This window comes from Maniola jurtina, chromosome 3, assembly GCF_905333055.1.
Source record: "Maniola jurtina chromosome 3, ilManJurt1.1, whole genome shotgun sequence".
NCBI lineage: Eukaryota > Metazoa > Arthropoda > Insecta > Lepidoptera > Nymphalidae > Maniola > Maniola jurtina.
Genome location: NC_060031.1, coordinates 15216037 through 15243079, shown reverse-complemented (window position 1 = coordinate 15243079; position 27043 = coordinate 15216037). Strand labels below are relative to the sequence as shown.

General features: G+C 37.8%; 1 protein-coding gene and 1 long non-coding RNA gene across 4 annotated transcripts in view; one reads left to right on the top strand and one right to left on the bottom strand.

Moving 5' to 3' along the window:
- Positions 1–4097, bottom strand: part of LOC123879140 — a 14620-nt gene extending 10523 nt beyond the window's left edge. The window contains exons 1-2 of the long non-coding RNA XR_006798954.1: positions 4086–4097; positions 2577–2587 (exon numbers count right to left, since the gene is read on the bottom strand). This is a non-coding gene — a long non-coding RNA (uncharacterized LOC123879140). The remainder of the gene's footprint in view (positions 1–2576; positions 2588–4085) is intronic.
- On the top strand, positions 442–27043 carry LOC123879119 (beta-1,3-glucosyltransferase). 3 transcript variants are annotated; one of them, XM_045926675.1, is made up of 12 exons: positions 455–582; positions 4676–4913; positions 5235–5282; positions 21074–21183; positions 21691–21882; positions 22368–22516; positions 22843–23032; positions 23749–23884; positions 24191–24344; positions 25593–25702; positions 26161–26330; positions 26824–27043. In XM_045926675.1, exons 2-12 carry the CDS (start codon positions 4901–4903, stop codon positions 26974–26976), a joined length of 1425 nt encoding a protein of 474 aa, XP_045782631.1. In that variant the 5' UTR covers positions 455–582; positions 4676–4900; the 3' UTR covers positions 26977–27043. The 3 variants fall into 3 exon arrangements, with proteins under 3 accessions (XP_045782636.1, XP_045782631.1, XP_045782622.1); XM_045926666.1 differs by lacking the exon at positions 4676–4913; XM_045926680.1 differs by lacking the exons at positions 4676–4913; positions 5235–5282 and having other exon boundaries at positions 442–582.

Below are 27043 nucleotides of genomic sequence, written 5' to 3'. Positions count from 1 at the left end.
ATAAGGATGCTTGGACAGCTCCTCTAACACAATGAAGTACCTAATATTATTGATAATAATATTGTTAATTATATGTATTGTTAATTTTATTGCTATTGACATTGTATTCATACTGAAATTCATTAATTATTGTTTAAAACTATTATTTTTACTTTATTTACCTAGCTTAAAATTGTACAATTAATTTTTATTTTATGTTTTCTGATTGAATTATTTTATTTCATTTATGACGTTCAAAAAGTGTACATTTGTATCTACTTTGAATAAAACATTTGAATTGAATTTGAATTTGAATTGAATTGAATTGGAACCTGATATGTAAGAATCGGGCCCGTGTTGGCGTCGAGTGTACCAACTTTAGAAAATTGAACTTCCGATTTGACAGCAGGCTTCTCAATGCCTTTGTCACATTGACAGCTTTGTCAATATGTCAAATTGTCAAAACATAAAATTATTCAAATTTCAAAACAACATTGAACAACATAAACAAATCAAACTTTTTCTGGAATTTATTTCTATTTTTTATCTTAACTATTGTTTTATTTTATGATTTAGTGGGTTTTGTAATAATGATCGTCGCCGGTAAGTCGTACCTATTTAAATATTATTAATTTAAACTTAAAAATACAGAAACAATAAAAGAATTTTGATATAGCACTGAAATTCAAATATTGGTTTTTCTTCTCAAATCTAATAACAATATTAAGCTGCTTGAGCAGTTGTACCTGCTCCAAGCAGTCCCTACCGTTCCGAGTAGATGTCTTGGGATGTAGCTGTCAACTGGTCCAGCAGTCTTGAATGGCCACTCATATGGCATATACTGCACTGCAGCTACTCAAGAGTTGAATGCAAATTCAAGATACTCTTATAATTATTTTAAAGCAGCCAAATTGATCAAATTCAAATTATTTCTTTCAAACAATGTAAACTTTTTGAGAAGCAGTGATAGTTTAGTAAAGATGTTCTTCTTCTTTTTTTAAATTTTTACTATCCAAAGTTACAACAAAACATTTATACCTGACAATCGTTGGCTCCAGCTTAATTAAACCACTTGGGTTTATATGCTGGAGTCCTATCCTGAACTATACCTACATAATTATACTGAATTCACATATTTCTAAATTATTATTATTATTAGCCTGAACTGTCCCAATGTTGGGCAAAGGCCTCCCCTTCTTTCTTCCACCTGTCTCTGTTTATAGAAATTTGAGGCCAGGCCGACCTGTAGGCATCGAGTTCGTCTCGCCAGCGACGCCTCGGCCTGCCTCGACGTCTTTTAAAATTTTGTGGCATCCACTGTGTTGTGGTCTTTGCCCATAGTTCATCGGACATGCGCATAACATGTCCTGCCCAGTTCCATTTTAGTCTGGCAGCTTTGTCTCCCACATCCGTTATCTGCGTCTTGGAGCGCAGTATGCTGTTTTTAACATGGTCTGTCAGCTTTACTCCAAGGATGCTGCGCTCCATTGCCCGCTGGCACACTCTCAGTGCGGACTTTTGATGATCCGTCAAAGACCAAGTTTGAGCACCATATGTGAGGATGGGAAGAATGCACATATCCATGAGTCTACGTTTTAGATTTAATGAAAGGTTTCCCTTCATTAAATCTTTTATGGCCCAATAACCCTTCCAGGCGTTTTCGGTGCGTCTCGAAACTTCTTTATCCTGTCTCGCCTGAAAAGAGACTATTTGGCCTAAGTATATGTATTCATGGACATATTCAATCTCCGCACCCTCTACTTCTAGCCTACGCTTTGTGCTGTTTGTCATGAGCTTGGTCTTTGACATATTCATCTCAAGTCCGACCCCGACGCTTACCTCGTTGAGCTCAGCAATCATAGCCCCCAACTCGGACGCTGACGAAGCAAAAAGGACTATATCGTCTGCAAACCGAAGGTTAGAAAGCCTTTTTTCCCCGATGACGATACCCTTTCCCATCCATTTTACTGCCAATTTCCTGAACACCTCCTCTAAAACTGCAGTAAAAAGTTTGGGAGAGAGTGGATCTCCTTGCTTGACACCTTTTTGAATGTGGAAAGTCGGCCCTGTTGAATGTATTTTGATGGATGCTGTGCTTTTGTGATATATTTGCTGTAATATTTTAATGTATTGGGATGGGATGTCTTGGCTATTTAAAGCTTCAAAAATTTTGGAGTGTTTTAAACTGTTGAATGCCTTTGAGTAATCTATGAATACTAAATGAAGTGGAAGGTCGAACTCTAAATGTTTTTCAATTAATTGATTTATTGTATGGAGATGATCAGTGGTAGACAAGCCGCGTCGGAAGCCAGCCTGTTCAGCAGGTTGGTTTTTATCTAACTGTCCCGATATTCGATATTCTATTATTTTAATAAATGTCTTATAAAAATGTGATATCAGGCTGATAGGATGATAATTACCTACATCTGTTTTGTCACCTTTTTTGTGCAGTAAAATGATATTTGAGTGACAAAATTGTTCAGGTAAATTACCAGAATGTAAAATAGTATTAAACAATTTTGTTATATGTGGAAGTAATACAGTCTCACCTAATCTTAGTGCTTCTGTAGTAATTCCATCTTCTCCGGGGGCCCTACCATATTTCATACTACAGAGTGCACGATGGACTTCACAGTTTGAAATAGGTTCAATGTCCATCGAGCTTGTATCGTGATTTATTATAGTATCTACGGGGATTAATTTATGGTTGGAGTCGGAATAAAGAGATTTATAAAATTCGGTACTGATATGCAGAATCTTTGACCTATTTGTCTGTTTTAAACCTTTATGATCTTTTAACGCGTTGATAGAAGTATATTTCTAAATACTAATACATAATTCTAAATACCTACTATACATACTATACCAACCCACCATTCAACCGAAACTCCTTCAGTTTTTTTTTTGCTTTTTCTGTCATCTTTTTTTGGTCCACCATTCTCCGGAAACTCAATAAGTAAAGAAGGGAGGAGGTAATCCCAGCTTGATCCCAGGAGGTTGTGGGGTACAGGATTTTATCCCAGGCATGCACCTCTAACTTTTTACATGCTAGTAATTAAATATCACTTGTTTTAACAGATCATGAGGAAATAATGTATGCCTGGTAGCCCTCCATAATGTTCTCAAAGTGTGTGAAGTTTTGGCTAGTGTGGCTTGTAATTTTGTCGAAAGTCTAGAGTTACCTTGCATCATGGAAATGACAGGCTACTTTTTATCCCAGAATATTAGTATACAATAGGGTTACCACTGGATTTACCAGGCAACATGTGGGCATAGAGGATTAAAGTTTTTTTTAACTTTGAACTTGGGTTATAAATAAGTTACAGTACAGATATAGTATAGGTTGTAGAGAATAAGTTGATACTAAAACATGTAAGCATTAAATTATGCATTTTATTAATTTTCACCACCTACATGCATTGTTATTCTTATGAAATTATGAACATATTTTGTAGTGGGCAGTTTATTTTGCATCTGTATTCTAAACTTCTAGCCTAGGGGTGCTAGTAATAAGGAGTACAATTTTTGATGGTGTGGGTAACTGAAAAATGTTAGTAATAATTTACTTACTTGGAAAAAAATGCTCTTATTATTTGCTAAAACAAAATAAGCACATATGTAAAACAATCAGTTTTACAAACTATTAACATTCAAATGTAAAACAGCTTTTATACATAGAACATTTTTTATGAAACTCAGAAAATGTATTTTACTTTTATGTCACTTGTGTCGTCCTGTTTATATGTAGATTTTATCTATTGTTCCAAAATATATAAAAATTAAAGTTTATGTGCTATGTGTTCGCGCCTCAGTCCGCATTCAACTGATTGAGTCAAACTTTGTACAGCTATTGTTGGCGTTTGAAGGTTTCTGACATAGTACCATCAATATACCATGAACATACACAGCTGGTCGGTTGCGAAAAAGCTCAAATCAATCATTGCGACAATCTCAGCTGTTGTGATTGGCCGAATTTATACCATTCTTGCTGTGACAGTTAATTTCAGCCAATAGCGAGAGACTGTCAGCCAATCAGAGGTGATTTTGAAGGTCACACTCTAGCTGTCGAACTATGACGGTTTTAAATAGAAGTGACTGCTGCCAACCCTACAGTAAAACCCCTCAGTTTGAAGCTTTTGAAGAGAACCTGAGTTTATAAGACCGCGCGATCCTCGTGAATATTTATAGTAGCTGCTATATTATACAAGGGGTTTTAAGGCGAAAAACTTTATTGCAAGAAATACTTTACCAGCTAGGTCTTTTTCCGTAGTGTAAAATATATAGCCAGTAAAATTAGTTACGACTTCCGTTTTGTTTGCGCATCTACATAATATAGTTATATTATTGTAACTATATAAATTGCCCCGATTTCTGGAAAGCCTTTGCAGTGGGGGACTGACGGTCTCGTTTATAAATCATAGTTTATTTTGCTAGAATATGGTACATGCATATTATTTATATGGGAGACATAAAGAGAAATTACATGGATAATCTAAAGACCCCACATAGGCTACTTTTCCTAAACCTAAATCCGGGTTTTATCTAGTAATAATAAATATTATAATCCTTACGGCACGGGGCAGCGGGGAATTTGGGTTACTATTGTATTCAGGTTTAATTAAGTAATTAATTCTTATTTATTAATTTTATTGTCTTTACTGTTCATATTTTTCATTCCCGTTCTGTATTGGTCCAGGAACAATTCAGTAGCCTCTACGCTATTTTTGGAGCCAACGAGTAAAATGTAAAATTGAACCACAAAAACTTGCTGTAGTTTATTGTAACATTATGCACTACAATCTTATTGGAAAATGCTATACTAATAAGTTCAGAAATATATTCCCGCGTTTTCCCATTTTCACGGCAGTTACCCTCCGAACGTAGGGGGAGGCGCACGTTCGCCGCGAAAGTTTCCGCCAAAATGATCGCGAGAGGTACTCAGTATTTTATACTAAAAAACATTTTATTTCGTATTACTTTTGTTAAATATAATTTTTAGAGACAAACGAAATGCTGTAGAAAAATTAGATTACCTTATAGAACGTAAAGTTGTGTTCGTTGTATTCGAAAGCTCGAGAAGTTTATGAAAAGAAAACTTCGTAACTACTTGTTCATTAGTAAAAAAGCTTGTTTCCTTAAAAAGTCTTGATTGAACCTAATGAGAAACAAGCTATTTATTTTTCCTTTTTTCTTTAAGTAATTACTTTTCTATTTTTTTGATATTTATTTTACTTACTTTAGGTTTTTTGTTACAGTAACCGTGTTGATGTTAGTAGCTTGTGTTCAGACAGCATCCAGTTTTGGTGAGTTATTTATTTGTACTTATCAAAGTATATATATTTTTTCTTTAAAAAAAAATGTTAGCAACATGTTTTTCAGATTTTGAACGACACTCATTTTTTCAATATACCTACGTAGGACGAAAATCAACATAAAATTATTGGTATAATGGTATACCTAGACCTTAGAAACTTAAGATTTTTCATGTAGGTTTCTTCTGTAATGTAGGTAAAACTAAAAATCTTTTCAGAGAAAATTTTTCGGGTTAGGAGGTATATTAGGTCGGAAATTCTATCTGGGTGAAGCCATAGCGGGTTAGTTAGTGCGATAATATGTTTCAATCATCGTAAACTCGGACAAATTAACACGGCAGTGCTAATAATACATAATGCCCTTTGTGCGGATTAGATGTTGAATACTGATTCGCAGACTTACGCGCGTCGTATATTCAGTGCGATGCGATAGCTATCAGTAAGCTATACAACGTTGACGTCATCCTAGCAATTGAAAGGTTTAAAAATCTTTTAAAAGTATACTCCTAAAAACATACTAATCTACATACATCTACAGCCGAAAGTTATGTAAATGATAAAAAAGCGTGGATTTGACTCGCTCCAGCAATGCCAACCAACCAACCAACCAAGATCAACCCATTTCCGCCCCACTACTGAGTACGGGTCTCCTCTCAGAATGAGAAGGGTTTAGGCCATAGTCTGCCACGCTGGCCCAATGCGGATTGGCAGACTTCACACACCTTTAAGAACATGGAGAACTCTCAGGCATGCAGGTTTCCTCACGATGTTTTCCTTCACCGTTAAAGCAAGTGATATTTAATTGCTTAAAACGCACATAACTGAAAAGTTAGTGGTGTGTGCCCGGGATCGAACCCCCGACCTCCGATTAGGAGGCGGACGTTCTAACCACTAGGCTATCACAATGCGCGGGACTGGAATTACTTATAGGTACAATATTCTCTTGAAACTCCTAACATAGCCTCTCCATAGACTGCTCGCTGAGCGACTTTGAATTTGTGGACAAGGCCGTTTGTCAGTGTCCATGTTTCAGCACCATAGGTGAGGACGGCGAGGACACACTGCTTAAAGGCTTGTTTTCAGGTAAGTACTGAGAGGAATTGACGATTAGAATCCCTGACTTAATTTCCCAAAACTTGACTTAATTTTCCAATTTTTGATACGTTTTTTAAATTATCTAGACGTCTATCGGTTGATATGATGGTCGCTCATAGAATGCACTGAGGCAATGGCTTGTGGTGAATATCGAATTATCGGTATCTTGATTAGTATTCAGATCTCTCGCACACGAACCAATTTGAATGGCTGTAGTGTTAATTGTTTATAGATTTAGTCTTTGTGTTGTACACTGTAGGACTGTCAATATGTGTATTGCATTGATATTGTGTATTAGACTAGTAACAACAGTAGGTATTATAATACATCACTAAGATGAGCTAAGAAATAATGTCTCAGCTCATTTTAGTGATGTATTATAATAATATTAGGTGTGCCGCTTGGCGTTACAAAAAATATATATGGACTACTAAAATTTAGTACTCCATATCAATTTTTAGTAGCAATTGAAGTGAATTTTAATTACGAAAACAAACTAAGTTTGAAAAAAAAAATAGCTATACTCTATCCAATTCTGAGACGGCCGTGATTTCAACTTTATCCGCGTAATATACTTATAATATTTTATACAATGGTAACGGTATGTTTTTACCCGTTATATACAAAATAATATGTCGTTAAAACACGAAATAAGCTTACAATCATTCGCCCGCGTAAATTCCGGTATTTAAAATTCCGTGGGAGTTCTTTGAATTTCTGGGATGGAAGTAGTCTGTACCGTCTCCGGGATGCTAGTATCTCTGGCCCAAATAAATGATGTCCGCGACTTCTTCAGCAAGGATTTAAGGTTATAAACATCGGATCAGTAGCTCGCTGCTATAGGACATACATACCTACAAAAATAGATCGTTAAAATCTTCCTTTTGATTTGGCCGTAATCGGGTAAAAAGCCAAATCTATCCTGCTAAAGCCAGTCGCCTAGCAACCCTGTTTGTGTGAAATAGGCACTGAAATGATTCAAAAGTAAAACGCGCAACATTGTGAGGGATAAACTCAAACTAATCAGGTAAGTGGACCAATCCATTTGTCCGGTATCCGCTAAAAACGGCGCTTTTAAAAGCTTGTTTAATTTTAGTTAATTGATCGTATTTTGAATTTTAAAAGTTGTGTGTTTGATGAAATCACTATCAATATTATAAATGCGAAAGTGTGTTTGTTTGTTGGTTTATTAGTTTGTCCTTCAATCACGTTGGAATGGAGTAAGTCCGAAGTAGCGGGCATCAGCTAATAACGGGCATGCCTGGAATCATGCTCATAGGTGTCGTTTTATCCAAATATGCGTAAACAATGTACAACATCTACCCATGTAGTCTATGCTGCTACGCGTATGCGTTTCACACGCAAGCGTACGAATTTGTCTTCACTTTTTAAAATTGTGTAAAAACGGCCTGGTTGCCTTATGCAGATTTATTCTTCTAAATTCCGGTCAAGAAAACCGGGAAAGAAAAGCTCTCACATATACAGTTAATGTATTTAGTATACAAATTTAGGGCTTTTTGAGTATACAGTATACTCAATTCTACATTCCTAAAGTCCTACAATGCAATGTAGGTACATCCACAGTTTGACAAATAAAATTGTTTAAGAGGGGTCTCTCCGTCACTCGCTCCATACAAACGTAGTTCCAATTTCATTTGAATACTAAGCAACCAAAGTCCATGAAATTTTGCAGACATTCTAGAAACTAATATCTATGCCTGTGGTTTTCCAGATTTCTGTTAAAATATTCGGTTTCAAAGTTACGCGGTCTTAAAAATTGGGTATGGTCTCTCTACAGTCTACACACTGTTTTTTGGGTCAGTAAATAAATGTGAATTTCTGGCACTTAATTAACGTTTCCTAAGATAAGAAGCGTTCACTGAATTATTCCGACAACTCAATCCACTCGTCTTTGCATGAAATACTTCTCCCTAATATGAAGTTGCAATGGGATTTTAATGTTTCGCTCAGCACTCGGAGGATCTGATACATTATTTATGGGGTGAAAGCACTGTGTGTTTCCATTTCGTACATTCATTTGACTTTCGCTTTTGTTCTTCGAGACAGACCGCTGACAGAAAAAGGGATTGAATTTAATGTTGTGCCAGTGGCGGAACTTGAACAGCAAAAAATACTTTAGATATGAACCTTTAAATTGCTACAACAAAGCATTTTTTTAGGGTTCGTACCTCAAAAGTTCGTACCTCTGTCGTGTCTGACAAGAAAACCTATACCTATATTCCCGTTGACCTAGAATCATGAAATTTGGTAGTTAAGTATTTTTAAAAAGAATATTAGGCAGGCGCGTGACTGCAATCACACCAAATAGTAGGTGATTATGCAGTTAATCAAATAGATTATAAGTTTCTTTACATTTATTTTATGCAGAAAATCTTTTTCTTTATGTACCTATAGCTTGTCAATTTTATAGAGAATCCTGCTTTATGTAACGAAAGCAATTTTGCAGAAACTTTTCTCCAACTAAATCGTGGGTTAAGGTGCGAAGTGCTCGATCGTTGGGGAGTTGGGAGCATCAATAATTCCCCGGCATAGCAAATGGACGGATTCGTTCGGAATCCACCGGGACGAGGACGCTGTTGCGGCTCGCTGCACGTGGAGATGATGTTACAGAAATCGATACACCTCCATTTGTTTTCGATTCCAGCTTCAATTTGAATGCGTTCAGGTACTAGGTAGTATATGGGGTACTAGGTAGTAGGTATACGGGGAGAATTTCCAGAGCATGGTTCGCTGATAAATCAAAATGTTGCATTAAGTTTGCAAGGAATAGTAATAAACTACCTAATACACTGCATGCCCCTTTTTAGAGGTACGTTTGCCTCCTGCATAAGTTGTTGCTTCCTTCATAATAATGTTTGTTCCCTCCTGCATAAGTTTGTTGCCGCCTGCATAAGTTTGCTGCCTTCTGCATATGTTTGTTGCCTCCTGCATATGTTTGTTGCCTCCTGCAAGTGATGTTTGTCTTTTCGCGATTTTTAATGTGACAGTCATGACATTGTCATGACTGTCACATTAAAAATCATGTCATGACTCAATCAATGTCACGACTTGACAGTCATGACATTGTCATCCTCAGATAGCTCTCTACTATACTCGTATGAATACACCTCATTAGATTTTGTGTAAGGGAAGAAATAATAAACGATAACTCAAAATTTAAAAACCCCCCAACTCAAAACCCCCTATAAGAAAACTAGAAAAGAGCTGACAACTTTCAAACGGCTGAACCGATTTTCTTCGATTATAGCTTAGAACACTCTCGATCCAGCCACCTTTCAAACAAAAAACTAAATTAAAATCGTTCATTCGTTTAGGAGCTACGATGCCACAGACAGATATACAAATACACACGTCAAACTTATAACACCCCTATTTTTGGGTCGGGGGTTAAAAAGATGAACTTCAAAGCTCCTAAGTTTACTTTGCATAGACAAACCTACTGTAGTCGGTGCTAGTCCGGGGCATGCATCAATAATTCGATGTCGCAGATACAGAGCTCCTGGGGGAATGCATTCGATACCGAATTTAGAGGTACGAGAATATGGGGGCATATGCATGGTTGTAGAATAGTGGTATTTGAGGTACTTCATTCTTTCTCTTTTATTCTGCTTTTTCTATTCGATTTTTTTTTTATTTGCTGAATATAAGCCCACAGGCTACATACCTACAGGTAATGCTTTCTTCATTTCTACATTTTTACATCAAAAATTTTATAGTAACAAGCAAATAAATAATTTATGTCGTCACATAGTAGTACAATGGTTTTCATGGAAATCCAACTTGGTGCTTAGTTGACAAAGTACACGGTCTAATTTATGCACGATACGGGGGGGCTTTCAAACTCTTCCGTCCTGTCGAGCACTAGCACCCTCAGAACATTAAACTGTGTCTGCATGAAGCCACTGATTCACGTACCTAGTGTCGACGTTAAAAAATCTCTCTAAAATTATTCTAGCTAAGTACCTACTCCTTTGCATTGTTGGAAATGATTTGATTTCTTCAAAATTTCAGAAAAGTATTAGGCAAAAGTAGGTAAAAGTGTAAAGTTAGTATAGTTATAGAAACCTATTAGCTATCGCTACATAACAGCATATTTTGAACTAGCAACTAGCGTGACTACGGAACCCTGCCTTATGCGTGCCCAAAACCCGCACTTGACCAGTTTTTTGCTAAAAGACTTACATTTGCGTACGAGAATAAAATTATAACCATTTAATTATTATGACCGTTTATTATGTAGTTAACTTCAATTGTATTGAAGAGTCTTTGGGAAATTGTAAGTGTCCACTTGTACCCGTCAAAGTGTCTGTTATTGGACCTTTATTATAATTGAGAAAATCGACGGTGAAATAACCCAATTTATTATCTGTAGTAGGTACCTACATCATTTAAACTGATATTGTGTTGGCGCAAACCAGCCTATAAGGGTTCCTTTTTTCGTTTTGAGGTACGGAACCCTAAAGATAGTCTGTTTTGGGCTTTATTGGCCAAAATTAAAATCATTCTATCTCTAATCTGTCGATAAGTTACTTAGCAATGTTGTTAATCGTCAAAAGTCTTTTTGACAAATAACAGCGTTCCTATAAGTAACTTATCGACAAGTTAAAGATAGATTGAGCATTAATTTCGGTCGTATATTGATAATAAAGATTCCTCCGATTAAAACACAGATTAAAATGATCAACATATTTAATGTAATTATAGGAAACGTCCTGAGATGGATACTATTTACTTACCTAATTGCCAATCATTCTTTGAATATTTAATAGTTTTCAAAAGAAACCACTCTCTATATTAAACAGCAAAGTTTAAAAGTACTTTGAAAGGACCTGGCCGGTTGAACTACTTGATACTCTTCGCAATAACTTAAGTCAGTTATAAAAGAACACTGAAACATGCAGGTGCCAGGCAGTTCTCAGTTCTTTATGCGAGAACTTCGGGGACGGGAGAACTTTCAAAGCCTCTCGTATCGTAAGTAATTTAGCTTGTCTACTTTGTCAAACTATACTTACGTACTAAGTATGGTACTTTGTGTAGCTGACAAAAGAGAAATAGGTCTTAGGCGCAAGGCACACCAGCAGAGCTTAGGCGCGGCGTCTTTCTTGATAACAACTCAAAGTAGGGCGTAAGCGGGTGCACAGCGAGTGGACACCCGCTCAGTGCGCCCGCGCCCTCTGACTTAGATGCAGACAGATGGACGGACAGACGGACGGACAGCTGAGGCTTAGTCTGCGTAGGTAGTATGGTCTCGGGTACGGAACCCTAAGAACACACATCTGTTAGGATATTTTTTTAAACATGGTTTATGTCAGTCTCCCTCCGAGACTGAACGATTATTATTATTGAATACCTTCCGTGTTAAAATCGTGAATTGGATCAATTAGATGCTGCAATAGCGCTCTAATTAAAGGATTTGTTGAATCATGGGTCTCCTTTAGATTAAATTATTCGAAAAAACAGCTTCTTGTGACCTGTGTATCTCGCGCATGTTTTGGTAGGGCATTCCAATTGTAAAAAATATTTCAATAATATCTGCTTTTTCTGATAGCCTTCACAATCCTGTAGATATACCTACGGTTCATAGAAGGGCACCTATTTCGATTGGAAATAGTCGGTACGTTCGCAAATTCGGTACCTATCGAATGCACTCCTCAGTACTCACTCGCTGCATTGGCGATCTGGAATTATTGATGCGTGCCCCGAACCAGCACCGGAGTGGGCATACTGTGTTTCGAGACAGCTTTTTGTATTTGTTCTGTTGCGGAAAATATTTGCTTGCATACAATATTACTGCATTTAGAATGCATAGGTAAAATATGAAAGGTTGACTTCAAGTGAGCACAGCTGGAAAAACTAGTTTTTTGATGGTTTTTTTGCTGATTTTTGAATCGTTAGGAATTATATAAAAACTTATGATCAAAACTGGGGAGTTAGTGGGGATGCTTAAAACATTTAACACATACTATTCTGTGTTGTTTATTCGTATGATGCCTGACGATCTTGTATGTTAGACTTTATCTAACTTACCAGTTAAACTTTAGGAGCTGTTTAAACTGACGTTAAAATATATTGTGCGTTGGGATAAACAGGGTTAACATTTTGTGGTAAGACACGAGGTAACTGAGTTTTCAGAGCGTAAAAAGTTCTGACCTGTAAATACCTACTTGAAAATGGCTTGAAATGATATTATTTTGTTTGTTTTGCTAAGTGTCGACTGTCGACCAACGGGCTGCGAAGCCCACACGCCTGATTCCCGCAGGATTTAGATGAATCCATCCATTTGCCTCGATGCCTCGGAATTATTGATGCTCCCGGTGCTATTTGCACTTCATCCGCGATTCAGCTAAAAGAGTTCCAGCGAAATTGAGGCAAATTGATTTCGATGGAATTTTTGATGAAGCCCTAGCCGTTTTTATTATATCTAATAATAGTAGCATATGATCTATGAATAATGAAAATGTGATTTTTTGGGTCCGAATTGATTCTGTGGTTTATTTTATTGATTCACTAGCGACCGCCTGCGGTTTCGCTAGGGGAAAATATAAATCGTCGTCCTATCGCGTGGGAATTTTGGGAAATCAGACCTTATTCTTTGCCTACATCATAAATGGAACCTCTGTGCAAAATTTTAGCTTTCTAGGTCTTGGGGTGTTTTTTTTAAATTGTTGGTTGGGCATTGATGAGTCAGTCAGTGAAGAACGAATAAGCCATAATAGCCCAAGTCCAAGTGATTGATTCTATATACCTTTACGAACATTGTGTAAAACTCTCAGACATGTATTTGTATCCTCCCTCCTCTGGTACTGGTTTCCTTGCGAAGGATTTGAGATTATGATGATAATTCCATCAATAAAATATTTTTTTTTCCATGTTTCAACAGTTACTTTGTACAATGCCGTCCGCGTCCGTAAGAACTTACACAAGCCTAAATCGGAAAAAAATGTATTGAAATTGTAGTTCGTGGTCTGTTTTTCTTACTAGATAGGTACGGCAAACTAAGACAAGGTACAAGACAATATCCCAACTGCTTAGCAAGTTGACAGAGTACACGCGTACATACGCTAAATTATGCAGGATGCCGGCACGGCTTAAAAACTTCTTGCATCTACCGTCCATCTAGGGTTGCCTACCGTGCTATCTCTATATTTTCTTTTCTCTAATATTATTAACATTGTACAGATACTCTTTAACGTGGGCGAAGACCGGGGCATAGGTTTGTCTATATAGTATAAAACAGCAGCTTCCCGCTATCATCAATAGATAGAGTGATTTAAGAAGAAAAAATCTTCATCTATTTTATTGAAATATGACGACAAATGAAGATGTCGGAAAAAATCAAGCCAATTGTGAGCTTTCATCGACAATGCTGTCTTATTCTTTTGAAATATTATAACACAAGCGTAAATTAAAAATGTATAACACCCCTGACAAGTGAAGGTTACAGTGACTAGAAAAGAGCTGATAACTTTCAAGCGGCTGAACCGATTTTCTTAAATTATAGCTAAGAACACTCTCAATCAAGCCACCTTTCAAACAAAAAAAAAACTAAATTAAAATCGGTTCATTAGTTTAGGAGCTACGATGCCACAGAAAGATACACAGATACACACGTCAAACTTATAACACCCGTCTTTTTGGGTCGGGGGTTAAAAATAACCCCACTTACACCACATTAGTATCTACATTGCACCTGTGCGAAGTCGAGGCGGGTCGCTAGTCAAACATAAAGATTTGTTTTAAGTCTATCCACGTCATTCGTTTTATAAAATTGAAAATAGGTTATTTGCTGCGGTTTTATCCTGATATTGCTATAATATTAATTTGTTATTTAAACCCAGCTTTTATAAATTCAGGAGTAAATCGAACGGAAAGTTAATTCAGTTGATTATATTGTTTTATATAATGTTTCGCCGAAAAATTGTTATGCGATTATTTATTATCATTTGTGAGAGCGTACCTAATGGTTTTTAGAAAAAGCTCTGTATTCAAATTCAGAAATAGTGAAATTATGTATTTTTCGGCTTCAGTTTTCCCTCCATTTTTAATATAGATACCTTCAAGTCAAGAGTGAATTAGACATCTTCTAGCCAAGCGCGCTCCATCTTAGGCTGCATCATCACTTGCTAGCAGGTTTGATTGCAGCCAAGTGCTAGGTTATAAATTAAAAACAAAGCAGTTTGATTTGCTATAAGATAACTGTAGTATGTTGGACTTTGAAAAGTTTTTGTCTGCCATCCGCACTTGGCCAGTGTGAACTATGGCCTAAAACCTTCTTATTCTGAGAGGAGACCCGTGCTCGAGATAGTGGGCCGGCGATGGTGTGAGATGCTGATGATGATGAGATCAGAGATCGCTTTAAATTAAAGCGATGAGGCCGCCAATGTATCTACTTCTATTTTTGTTGTGTTATGTAAAATAGCTACTTACTTCTATTTTTATTGTGTTATGTAAAATAACACAACAAAAATAGAAGTAGATACATTTTGTCTTTCTTTTGATGGTGTATTCATTCCTGATAGTTAAAGTTTTTCTAAAAGCTTCAGAAAAGTATTAGAAATCATTTTTAAAAAATTTTTTTCGAACCAGATCTTTAAAGTCACTCCATTGTCTGCGTAAAATCTGAAATGTTTTTCATAACTCCATATCCAATCGTACTACACAATTTATTTATTTTTGTGATGTAACCACAAATTACGGTAAACCTAGTGCTATGAAACATTGCTACTCGCACCAACTAAATTTCATAAGTCTAACTCTAGGTCGACGGAAAGTACCCTAAAGGTTTTGTTTCCCTTGACGGGTCTTGACTCTTGACAGACCCGACAGACAGACAACGATGTGATCCTAGAAAGGTAGCAACCAACCTGAGCTGCGCTGCACGGACGCGGAGTGAGTTTATATGAGTTTCTATGGAGCAAAGCGCACTTGAGCGACGCGGAGGCGTGGTGAATATAATTTACTAACTTATACTCGCGACTTCGTCCGCATAAACTACACAAACTTCAATTCCCTACCTTAGGGGTTGAATTTTCTAAAATCTTTTCTTAGCGGATGTCAACGTCATAATAACTATCTGCATGCCAAATAGCACGATTTTGCCCAGTAGTTTGAGCACGTTGATAGACCAGTCAGTCAGTCAATCAACTTTTCTTTTATATATTAAGATATGAGTTTGTATGGAGCAAGCCGCTGCTGCGTCGCGTCGCGTCGTGGAGCGTTTAAGACCTAAGGGTTCCTTTTTTTCTCTGGAGATACGGAACCCTAAAATCACATTTTATACATATTTTTTATTACATTTGTTGCTCAGAAATGAAAGGTCGCTCCGAATGAGTGAATGCATTCAGCGAGGCACGGCCGAGAGACTCTGAAACTTAAATCTGATAAAAGGATGAGTCTCAATCCAGTCCCATTTAAATATTTGCTTTACTTGGAGCAGGTACGAGTACCTAAAGGAGTAAAGACGTCTCGGACTTTATGCGAATTGTTTTCGAATTTGCATCAGGGTTAGGAGATCTTAAATTCAGTTTAATTCTTGGTTCTTTTGGTTTTTAGTTCATCATCTTCAACTCATATCCGGCTCACTACTGAGCACATGTCTACTCTCAAAATGAGAAGGGTCTGGCCTTAGTCCAACACGCCGGTCAAGTTTAGAGCCTCCCGACGCAAGCCACCGTCTTGCGTCGGCTTAATCCAGCGGCTCCCTGCAACTCGTTTGATGTCGTCTGTCCACCTAGTGGAAGGATCTTCCAACGCTGCGCTTTCTGGTGCGAGATCGCCATTCTAGCTCTTTGGAACCACATCGTCTATCGGCTCTGTCCATAGCCACTTCAGCTTCGCAACTAGTTGAGCTATGTCGGTTACTCTGGTTCTTCTACGGAACTCCTGATTTGACCACGTAGAGAAACTCCAAGCATAACTCTCTCCATCACAACTTTAAATTACTCCAGAGATTCTGGTATCATGAAAAACAAATCCAAAATCGAACACGGCCAATAAAACTTAAAAGCACTCTATTACTCTCAGAGCCATCTCGGAGCATTACGTCGAATCTCTTTATCCGCGAGTGTCCTATCTCCGGGAGCGAAAGCCGAGTCAAATAAATTCGCGAACTTGAAACGCCTGGTACCTGACTCCATGAATAATGCAAAAGATCACCTGAAGGCTGGCTTAGCAATCATACAGTTCAGAAATTACCGTATTTGTGAAGAGTAATGGCGCGGAGAGTCTTGCGGGGAAGCGAGCGCCGCGACAATTGGGGAACTTCTAACAAAACTTCGACATCACTGGCAGGCGTCAAATGTTAGTACATTTGAAGCTTTAAGGTAGCCCTATGTTTCTATGATTTCACCATAGCCTAATATTTGACATATCGTCGATTCAAGATCGAACCGAGAATTCACTCACATTAGTTCACTCTGCCGCGAGTACCATAAAATTTGTTCCATAAGCGGCAGCGGCGGTAGACTCTTGAAGAAGTTTCTAAGCAAAATGTTAGCCTACCTTATTTTGGTCTTATTGAATGTCAATGCCACCCAAAAGTGTCTTCTTTTGGTTACTATCACGCATCTGTGACATAAGAAAAATCGTTTCTCTTGGTATAGTAATGCGGCATTAAATGCACTAAGCGAAAAGTTAGTCGAGGATCTATGGCATGCTGCAACGAACTGTACGATATCTAAACTGTTTTCGAGGGTTGAGAAACGACACATTAAAATGTGATCGCAGTATTTCGAGGCGTTACTTTGAAATAATGGATTCGAGATAACTTGTCGAACTGCCTAATTCGACGAGCGATAATGTGACGGCAATACTTCATGATTAAGCGATATCTAGACGTTAGGGAGGCGTATCGGGTCGCCATAATGGATTTCTGATTAGCAATCTACCCTCATAATTCGATAAGCAATAATGCGAAGTGTTTACCTCCACCCCCCAATTGTCTTCCACGCTAATTGTCTCTACATAATTTGTGAGGACAATTAATGTGGATGCTTGAAACCGAGCATCAACCACTCATACAGCGTTTTGAGATTAAAGGAACTGGTATGCACAGTCAAGTGATTGGATGGTCTGCGATGCTTGATTTATTCATCATCATTATAATCTCGATCCACCACAGGCCCACTATTAAGAACGGGTCTCCTCTCGGGTGCGAAGGGATTTAGGACACGACCACACTAGTCAGTTGCAAATTGACATTTCAGACATTTGAAAACATTATTATGGTGAATTATACTTATGATACTCTGCATGCCGAAAACTTCATTCTTCGGCATACAGATAGGAAATCTGCATGCCGAAGAGTGAACTTTTCCTCATTTCCCATAATGTTTTCCTTTACCGTTATAGTAAGTTATATTTAATTGCTCAAAATGCACATAATCTCAAAAAGCTAGAAGCTTTTTGTTGGGATACTTCATCAAGATAAGCAAGCTTTAATAGATGTGGTTATTGTTTGATATTATCGAAATAATTCACCAAATTGAACGTTCAAGAATTTGAACCGTCTTCACTGCCGAAATCTAAAATCTGGACTTCTGCAATCTGACAACAAATCATTTCATCGTTGCTGAAGTATTTACCATGGTTTCCTATTTAAAAAATTTGCCGTAGTGTTTCTTGTACAAACCGCAGCGATAAACTTTTTATATTTCAAGAAAATCTCGAGATTTCATAAAATCGTAAAGATGCAAAATTTTCGAAAACGATTTCACTTTTAACTTGTTTAGCGGCAAAATTTTATTGACACGCCGCCGTTGAAAGTTACGCGAAGTTTCCTCGCCATAAATCTTTCGCCCAAGTTCAGATTGCACCGAACTCGGTGCGAGGTTATTAGCTGCTGAATTATTCATCGACGTTCGTGTATCTATACGCATTATCCTTAGATTCCTGCTTAACGTTGAAACTAATTTGAAAGTTCAAGACATTTGAACCGTCTTCACTGCCAAAGTCTTAAATCTGGACTGCTGGAACTTGATTACAAATCACATCATCTTTGTTGAATCATTTGCCATCGTCACCTCGATCTCCTTTATGAAATTTTTTCCGTAGTGGTTCTTTTACAAACCGCAGCCATAAACTTTATATTTCAAGAAAATCTCGAGATTTCATAAAATCTTAAACATGCAAAATTTTCGGAAACGACTTCACTTTTCACTTGTTTAGTGGCAAAATTTTATTGACACGCCGCCGTTGAAAGTTCCGCACGCGAAGTTTCCTCGCCATAAATCTTTTGCCTAAGTTCAGATTGCATCGAACTCGATGCGAGTTTATTAACTACTGAATTATTCATCGTCGTTCGTGTATACAGACGCATTATCGTTAGATTCCTGCTTAGCGTTGATAGAAATATCAGATTTGTTTTTTTTTTTGGTTTTTTTGATAATCTACCTTCAACTTTTTTGTTCATGTTTTGAGCCATGCTTGGTGATTAAATCAGAAATGAAGAGATCTGTAGGAGAACAAGAATAACCGATATAGCTCAACGGATGGCGAAACTGAAGTGGCAATGGGCATGGTCTATAGTTCGAAAAACCGATAGACCTTGGGGTCTCAAGCTGCTGGAATGGCGACTTCGCAGCGTTAGAAGACTTCCACTAGGTGGACGGACGACATCAGGCGAGTCGCAGGGAGCTGCTAGATTCAGGCGGCGCAAGACCGTGGCGTGAGGAAGAAGACTTATGTCCAGCAGTGGACGTATATCGGTTGATGATGGTGATAGTTTGGTCGAGCATTTTTCTCGACTGGAGCAGCATGAACTGGAGTGAGGAAACTCTAAATTTGATTTATTACAACTTTCATAATGCAAACTGTGTCGGCAGTTTGGACGCATTTAGTAGTTAACTCCTGTCATTTTGTCTACCACAGTGCCATACACTGTACTATTTCGGTTTCCGCGTCATTTTCTCTCCACCAATTTGTTGTCTTTATTTCATTTTTATCTAACAGATTTGTGATGCTAGTTTCAACACATCTGCTTATTCTGTTGTAGGTACACAAGCTATTGCTAATCCTTTCCATAATGCTCCTATTTACTTTAAAAATTGTGTTAGCCACATGCCACATTATTATAATTATGAATTTTATACGTGGTAATAGTCTCATATCCCTACTTACCTACTTCTTTTTACTTCTCCTCTTGATACTCTAGGAGTTTAGAGTTTAATGTATCTAACCGGTTCAAAACTTACACATTTGTCGTTGTTTCGTCTTGGATTTGCTGCCAAACTGGACGGGATATTATGTTTCATCATTATCATAATTGCCAAGACTATTGAGCACGGATCTCTTCTCAGAATAAAAAGAGTTTAGGCCATAGTCCATCACGCTAGACGACTGCGTATTGGCAGACTTCACACACCTTTTAAGAACATTATGCGGAACTCTCATACATGCAGATTTCCTTCCACCGTAAAATGCGTAAAAGCAAGTGATATTTATTAGATTTCTCAATTACGTTGCCAAATTTCACCACAGCATATTACGCTTTAGCATTGTCCATAATTATGTGGAAAATGTGTTTAATTTTATCACTATATAGGACCTCAGTCCACGGGCAAGCTCATATTAAAGCTGGCTTAATCTGCATAAAACCTGAAAATGATTGATGGCCCTCGGCGCAGCGTGTGCCCCTATTTATCATAATTTGATGATTATCTTGTCGATCATGACGCGTAGGCAGGTAACACATCAAATACGTTAACATGTTATTATTCCTTGAGGATGACGGATTACACGCACATCACGTGCTGTTGTGGATTATTCTGAAATTATGAATCAGTTTGATGGCTTTGAATAAGGGCTTTTGAAAAAATCTCTTAGTCTCTCTAAATATTTATAGTTTCCTTAATATATGTGTAACTACGTACTATTTTATCCAATATTGTTTCTATCCACTGTTCCGATTTACTATTAGCGAAACTTGACTCACGATAGCTTGAACATAAAAACTTGACATGATTTTCTGATATTATTATATTATTATAAAACACATGATATTTTGAAGTTTGATTTCCGGGTTTAAAAGTAGCCTGTGTCTATCACTGGGATGCAAGCTTTCTCTATACTAACTTTCATCAAAATCGCTTAAACGGATATACCGTAAAAAACTATCAAACAGACACACTTTCTCATTTTAAGCTTATACAGTATACTGGTGGATTTCTATAGTAAGAGCTCGTATCGGATGGTACCCCGTTGATGCTAAATTAATGTACAGGATTAATCAGCGTGACGCGTGAAATCTGACGCCCCATGATTGATTGTCCCTCGCGTGGCGTGTGGGGCCATACATCATAATTTGATGTCGGGGATGCTGTCATTCGATACTGGGAGTTAAGCACGTCGATACAAAGGCTTTATCCTTTGTTAAGAAAACTTTTTGCTGCTTGGAAAGGAACAATCTTCTACTTAATGAAACTCTAATACTGATTGACTGACAGACAACGTATAGCTTAGACCCGTCGGTCGATCAAGAAGCATGAATGATAGTTCCATATCTATAACATAGAATAAGAAAGAAATTTTGAAATTGATTGATTGAGTTTAGGGGGTGAAAGTTTATATGGAAGTTAGCTAATTTTGAAATTGGAAATTGTTGTTCAGACTTCTGTTAAAAACAAATATCAGGCAAATAATAAAATTAATTGAATTTCAAATTGTTACAGGTTCAAAAAATGTAGTGTTCACAATAGTTAGTCAACCTGAGCCATACCACGCGAGCGTTGCAACAAGGCTCAAGCAGGATATACAAAATCAAGTTTTAGAAATAGAAAAGGTAAGGCTTTTCCTCTTATTACTACGAAAGTAACACAGCGACTACTTGAAGAAATTCTCGCTTTTTAAAGAGCTTATGATATCATGAAGCCAAACTTCACCGATCATAAAGATTTTTGGACCATTATTTTAAAAGGGATGTATACAATATTTTGTGAGTTATGTGGTGAGGACAATAATAAAAGTCCCGACAGTACTTTTTATGCTGCTGGTCTCTGTGTGAAAAGTAAGAAGAAAAAAATTGCCGATCACATAATTACAACGGACTACTCTCTGCTTTAGACTGTAATTCTAGTATGGGTACACCAAGTGAACTACACGCGAACATTACGCAGTCGCTCAGCAGTTGAGATTAGCAGAGAGAGAGCAGGTATTGTGCAGTTGTGTCAACTGCACAATACCTGCATCCAAAAAGCAATTTTGTAGTTGGCTTGCAACGTCGGTTTTGATTGTTAGGCTTCAAAAAGGTCCATCGTTGTCTATCACATTGTATTTTCTGATACCCTAGCAAACGCCAACAGTCCACATAACCCACGAAGACTTCCCAGTACCTGGAGCCTGGACAATCATTCCACTGCTCAGGCCGCTAGTAACAAAGTACAAAGGCAGTGATGTGCGATGGATACTGCTTATGGAGCCACATACAGCGGTGCGCTGTGCTAAGCTGTTTGAGGCTTTGGCTGCGGCTGATAAACAGAAGGTAGGAAACTTTACCGCGACTGAGTGAGTAGTAAGTGGCCGTTTAATAAAAAGAAGTATTCTGCCACTAGTGAAGATATTGTTCCTTAACGCAAAGTGATGCTCTATTGTCTCTCTTAGGTTGAATTTTTTTTTCTTTGCTTAGACTTAAATTTCAGTTAAAACGAGACAGATTTATGCCAGTGGTATAATGCTGTCTCGTTTTAAGTGTCTTAAGTCTCAGCAAAGTCAAAGTGCGCTCTGTAGATCTCAACCTTAGTCTAGCGTGAGCGTTTGCCATTCCAATCAACCTTTACAGGCGAGACATATTTAAGAGTGAGATGGACGATGTTTTAACAACGTAAATCGACGTTTGGTATTATGCTATTATTTTGAAAACTAATCAATATTATTAAAGAAACCAAACAAAAGTCATTGGTTTTGCTATATATTTTTTTTACCATGGTTTTTTGTAAAATCTTTGCTATAAAGTTCAATGCATTTCAGGACACAATGTGGATAGGTTACCCCCTTAGTGATGACGAACCGACCATTATTCACCATTTCATGTTTTATGAGGATTTAGAAGAGGACGGAGGATTTGTGTACCCTCACTTTGCTAATGGGTTCGCGATGAGGATCGAACTGATGGATAGGTAATGTAAAATTGTATATGTCACAGTATATTTGGGCTTCCAACTTAGTATTATTGGCTATTGCCAATTAACGAAAATAATTACAATTGAAACCAATTTTTTCAGGTTTTAGAAATCTGTTTTTGTTATAAATACTGATTGCTGTTACATAATTTTTAATAATATCAAAAACGATATTAACTTTCTCCCTCATTAATTTATGTAAAGTATTCAGGAGTTTATATTCCATTTAATATGAATCAACTTTTTAAATGGGTGATGTGTTTTGTAAATAAACGAACCTTTTTTTCGTTTTATTTCGTTGTAAATGAAACCTTCGTCTCCAGACTTCTATATCAAATTGAGAATGACGAGCGCAAGTTAGAGGCGGACTTTTCAATCGACCCGGCATTTGAATTGGCTCAACTGGTGTATGGAAAGAGGGATAACCCTGGACCATTACTAACCCCTGACCTGAGCTTCTGTGTGGTGTCCGGGGATAACTGTGCCACATATCCTAGACAGTTTGACATATGTGTGAGTTTTTTTTCTCTCTCGTCTGGCTTTACAAAGATTAGCTAATGTCAAGTTGGTAGATACGAAGTTTACAAGTTAGGGAAACTATATAAGTATGGACTTCGTCTGTGCCGGCGCTCGCCGACACACGCGCGGCGCCCCTTATAGAGCGCTCTGCGCTTCCCAGTCAGTTCCACCACCAAAAACACCAGTAAAACACAAAACCTGGCCACATTTAACAAAAAAACACTCCAAAAAGGCAGAGCACGCGCGCTAGCAAACACCAACACAGACGAAGTCCTACGTGTGAGTTATTAAGTAGCTATTTTGGTTTTATGGGTAAATAAATGATTTAATTGGAAATTAATTGCATTTTCTACAGGCCATTATTATTTATTTAGAATGGTTGTCTTAAAGCTAGCCCTATATCTAATTACTATACAAATCATGCCTAAGTGGAATGGTGCCGAGAATACTGGCTGCATTTCCGCGCTGGACAGCCAGATTGATCCGTTGCGCAAAAAATGAACCAGCCCTTCTGTCAACCGATGAAGCTATTAATCGCGGTGAAACGTCTCGTAACAGTTGTTACTATGCTTTAAAGCTTCACAAAGTGCAGATCAATAATATTTCTAAGATCATGACGATATTATGTGTGCAACAGATTTATGAATTACCTATAGGTATAAAAGAATCATCAACTGACAATACTGTATGTAATTTTTCATTTCTGGCAGGGCAGTCCAATACCCGAAGATACGATATACTTTGCTGTGAAAACCTGGACTGGTTTCCACGCCACCAGAGCGCGGATCGTCAAAAAAACTTGGGGCAGACATGTCACTCATCTGCAGTTCTTTAGCGATAAGAGTGGTAAGTGCATAATACTTATTTTTACTAAATACAGTGAGTAACACAGGCCAGTTACTAATTACTACAAATACTAATCCAACAAGATAGGAACTCAAGGATCAAAATATTTACTTTAAATTAGGTCGATACACAGTACATTTATTGAATGTTCAAATTCGTCTCTCGTAATCCGATATACCGTAATATATTTGTATGCCATTACGGCTATGGTTTTGTTCGTCAGTTCCCAAAGTTTAATTTCAAAATCTAAAACTTTGGATCCTCTCTAATGTTTTTTGGGGAGTGACAAATTGTACTCATCATCAGATCCCGAGCTCCCAGCCATAGACGTGGGAGTGCTAAACACAAAGACTGGCCATTGCCTGAAGACCATGACAATACTGAAGGAGGTTGTGAAGAGAGTCGAGAAGATGCCACATATCCAGTGGATTTTCTTGGCGGATGATGATACCATACTTGGGTAAGATTTGGTCTAAACTTATTAAGATCAAACGTCAAGCTTGTTAAATTAAGTGAACGCCCTCGTAATAATGCCATAATCGAATTAAATACTAACAAATCACAAAAAAATTGCGATAGGTATAAATAATCATGATAATTATGTTAGAAGACATTCGAAGTAGAAAATATCTCTTTGAATGCTGAAAACAAAAAACAAAACTACGAGGGGTGTTGAGGGATGAGGAAACAAGAAAAAATCCTGATAAATGTAGTAGAAAAGTCTATCTTCAAGTTTTAAAACATTTATGACAAATTAAAAATCTATACTAATAAATAAAATTGGAGTGTCTGTCTGTAATTTCGAAATAACTACCGCATATAAAGATCATATGGTTATTTGAACGATACTATAACTGAATCACACGTTTTTTAAATTTTTGTCTGTCTGTCTGTCTGTCTGTCTGTCTGTCTGTCTGTCTGTCTGTCTGTCTGTCTGTCTGTCTGTCTGTCTGTCTGTCTGTCTGTCTGTCTGTCTGTCTGTTTGAAAAGGCTAATCTTGGGCACGGCTGAACCGATTTTGACGGGATTTTCACAGACAAGTAGAGAATTGACCAGGGAGTAACATAGGCTACTTTTTTAACCGACTTTTAAAAAGGGAGTTGTGTTTTTCTACCTATATACACCGAAATCTCCGAGATTTCTGAACCGATTTGCGTCATTGTTTTTTTAATAGATAGAGGAACTTTGCGACATTGTTTCATAAAAATTTGGATTCAGACTCCTCAATCCTGATGCTGCAGGGAACCTGACTATCCAAAACTGATGGGATTTAGAAACTGTCGGTTATAAATTGATGGATATTGAAGGTATCTGTAACAAGTAAAGACTTTGTCGTTGACCTCGAGGACCCAACTCCTCAACCCTGATGCTGTAAGGAATTGCATTCCTAAATCCTGGTGACCCCTCGGGATTTTTAAAGGATCATCCGTTTAAATGTTTTTACGTGGTACAGAAACACGTCGCATCCCGGGGACGGGCTATTATGGATAGGATATTTTTGTCCCGGGAAATCAAAAGTTCCCACGGGATTTTCAGAAATCTAAATCCACGCGAGCGAAGCTGCGGGCATCAGCTAGTGTGTGAATAATCTGCTTATCCTGTGTATTGCTTGCTTCTGTAATTTTTTTAATATTGTTTTCTGGAAGATCTTGTTAAAAGATATTTTTTAACGCGTACGTCAGGTTTTGTAGAATATACGTTATTTTAGTGTACAAAGGCTGTGCGAAGTGCTGAGCTGTTACCGAGGCGGCTCCGATGTGACGCTGCTAGGCGAGCGGTACGGCTACGGGTACGGCAAGAGGGAAACTGCTGCCAAAGGTAGGAGTTTGAGATATTTGGGTAGGACCGATGTGTAGATATACTAAAAAATAAGGAGCCTTATAGCGTGATATCCATGGGAGATAAGAATTTGTTAAAACCCTGCAAAAACCTGATCGCAGAAATCAACTTGTAATAAACTTCTGTGAATTTCAAGGACTGTTTGGACGTTTGTCAAATAGCAGAACAACGAGAGAATCTATAGCATTAACTATTTGATACACAAAACACCTCATTTTGTTATCTAAATATATAAAAGGAAAAGCTGACTGACTGACTGATCTATCAACACACAGCTCAAACGGACGGATTGGGCTGTGGCATGCAGATAGCTATTACGAGTATAACGTAGACACTCGCTTAGAAAGGATTTTTGGAAATTCAACAATTAAAGGGGTAAAATTGGGGTTTGATATTGCTTTGTTTGTTAGATATTATACACGCTGTATATTTGTTAGGCTACGACTACATCACCGGCGGAGGCGGCACGGTGCTGAGCGTGGGCGCGGCGCGTGCGATGCGCGTGTGCGCGTGCGCATCGCCCTCCGCGCCCGACGACATGGCCTTAGGCGCTTGCGCGATGCATCGCCTCAACATTACGCTTACACATTCACCATTATTCCACCAGGTATGTAAATAAATAAAAAAACCCTTTTCACAGCCAAAAACTACAAATAAAAAAATACAAACAGGTAGAGCACCATAGACCTCAGGGAATTAAAGTTTGTATGCCCCTTGGTTCCCCGAGACCCAGATACCAACTTCAGTATATAATTCAGCTGAACGGGGCGCTGCCTCTAGTCGGCAGACCTTACTTTTTGGAAGTGACAGCCACCATTGGTCGTTTAGTAAAAAAAATACCCCTCCACTAGTGAAGATACTCTCTTAAAATTTGTTCCTTAATGCAAACTTATAAGGGTCAATTTTAATGCAAATGTCAGTATGCTTTCAGTAACTGAAGTATCTCTTTGACTAACGCTGAGCTGTTCGAAAGAAATTAAACTGATAATCACGAGTTTTCATAGGATTCATTGATTAGTTTAATCTCTACTTATATTTTTGGATTTGTTTCGAATATCATCTAATTCGTAATTATCCTCAAATAAGTGACATAATTCCAGGCTCGGCCACAAGACTACGCGCGCGAGGTGTTAGCGCGAGACCGGCCGGTGTCCTTCCATCGCCACTCGTCGCCGGAACCGCTCCGAGTGTACGCGACGTGGTTCCAACATGACGACCTCGCGCTCAGAAAGAGGAACCGGGATGAGCTGTAGATATTAATTAAATAACAAGTGTAAATTAAAAATTTATAACACCCCCGACAAGTGAAGGTTACAGTGA

Bases quoted from the DNA above. Each gene is read 5' to 3' on its own strand.
- LOC123879119 (XM_045926666.1), top strand. The intron at 23,885-24,190 runs GTAAGTGCATAA...ACTCATCATCAG, and splicing joins GTTCTTTAGCGATAAGAGTG to ATCCCGAGCTCCCAGCCATA. The intron at 24,345-25,592 runs GTAAGATTTGGT...ACGTTATTTTAG, and splicing joins GATGATGATACCATACTTGG to TGTACAAAGGCTGTGCGAAG.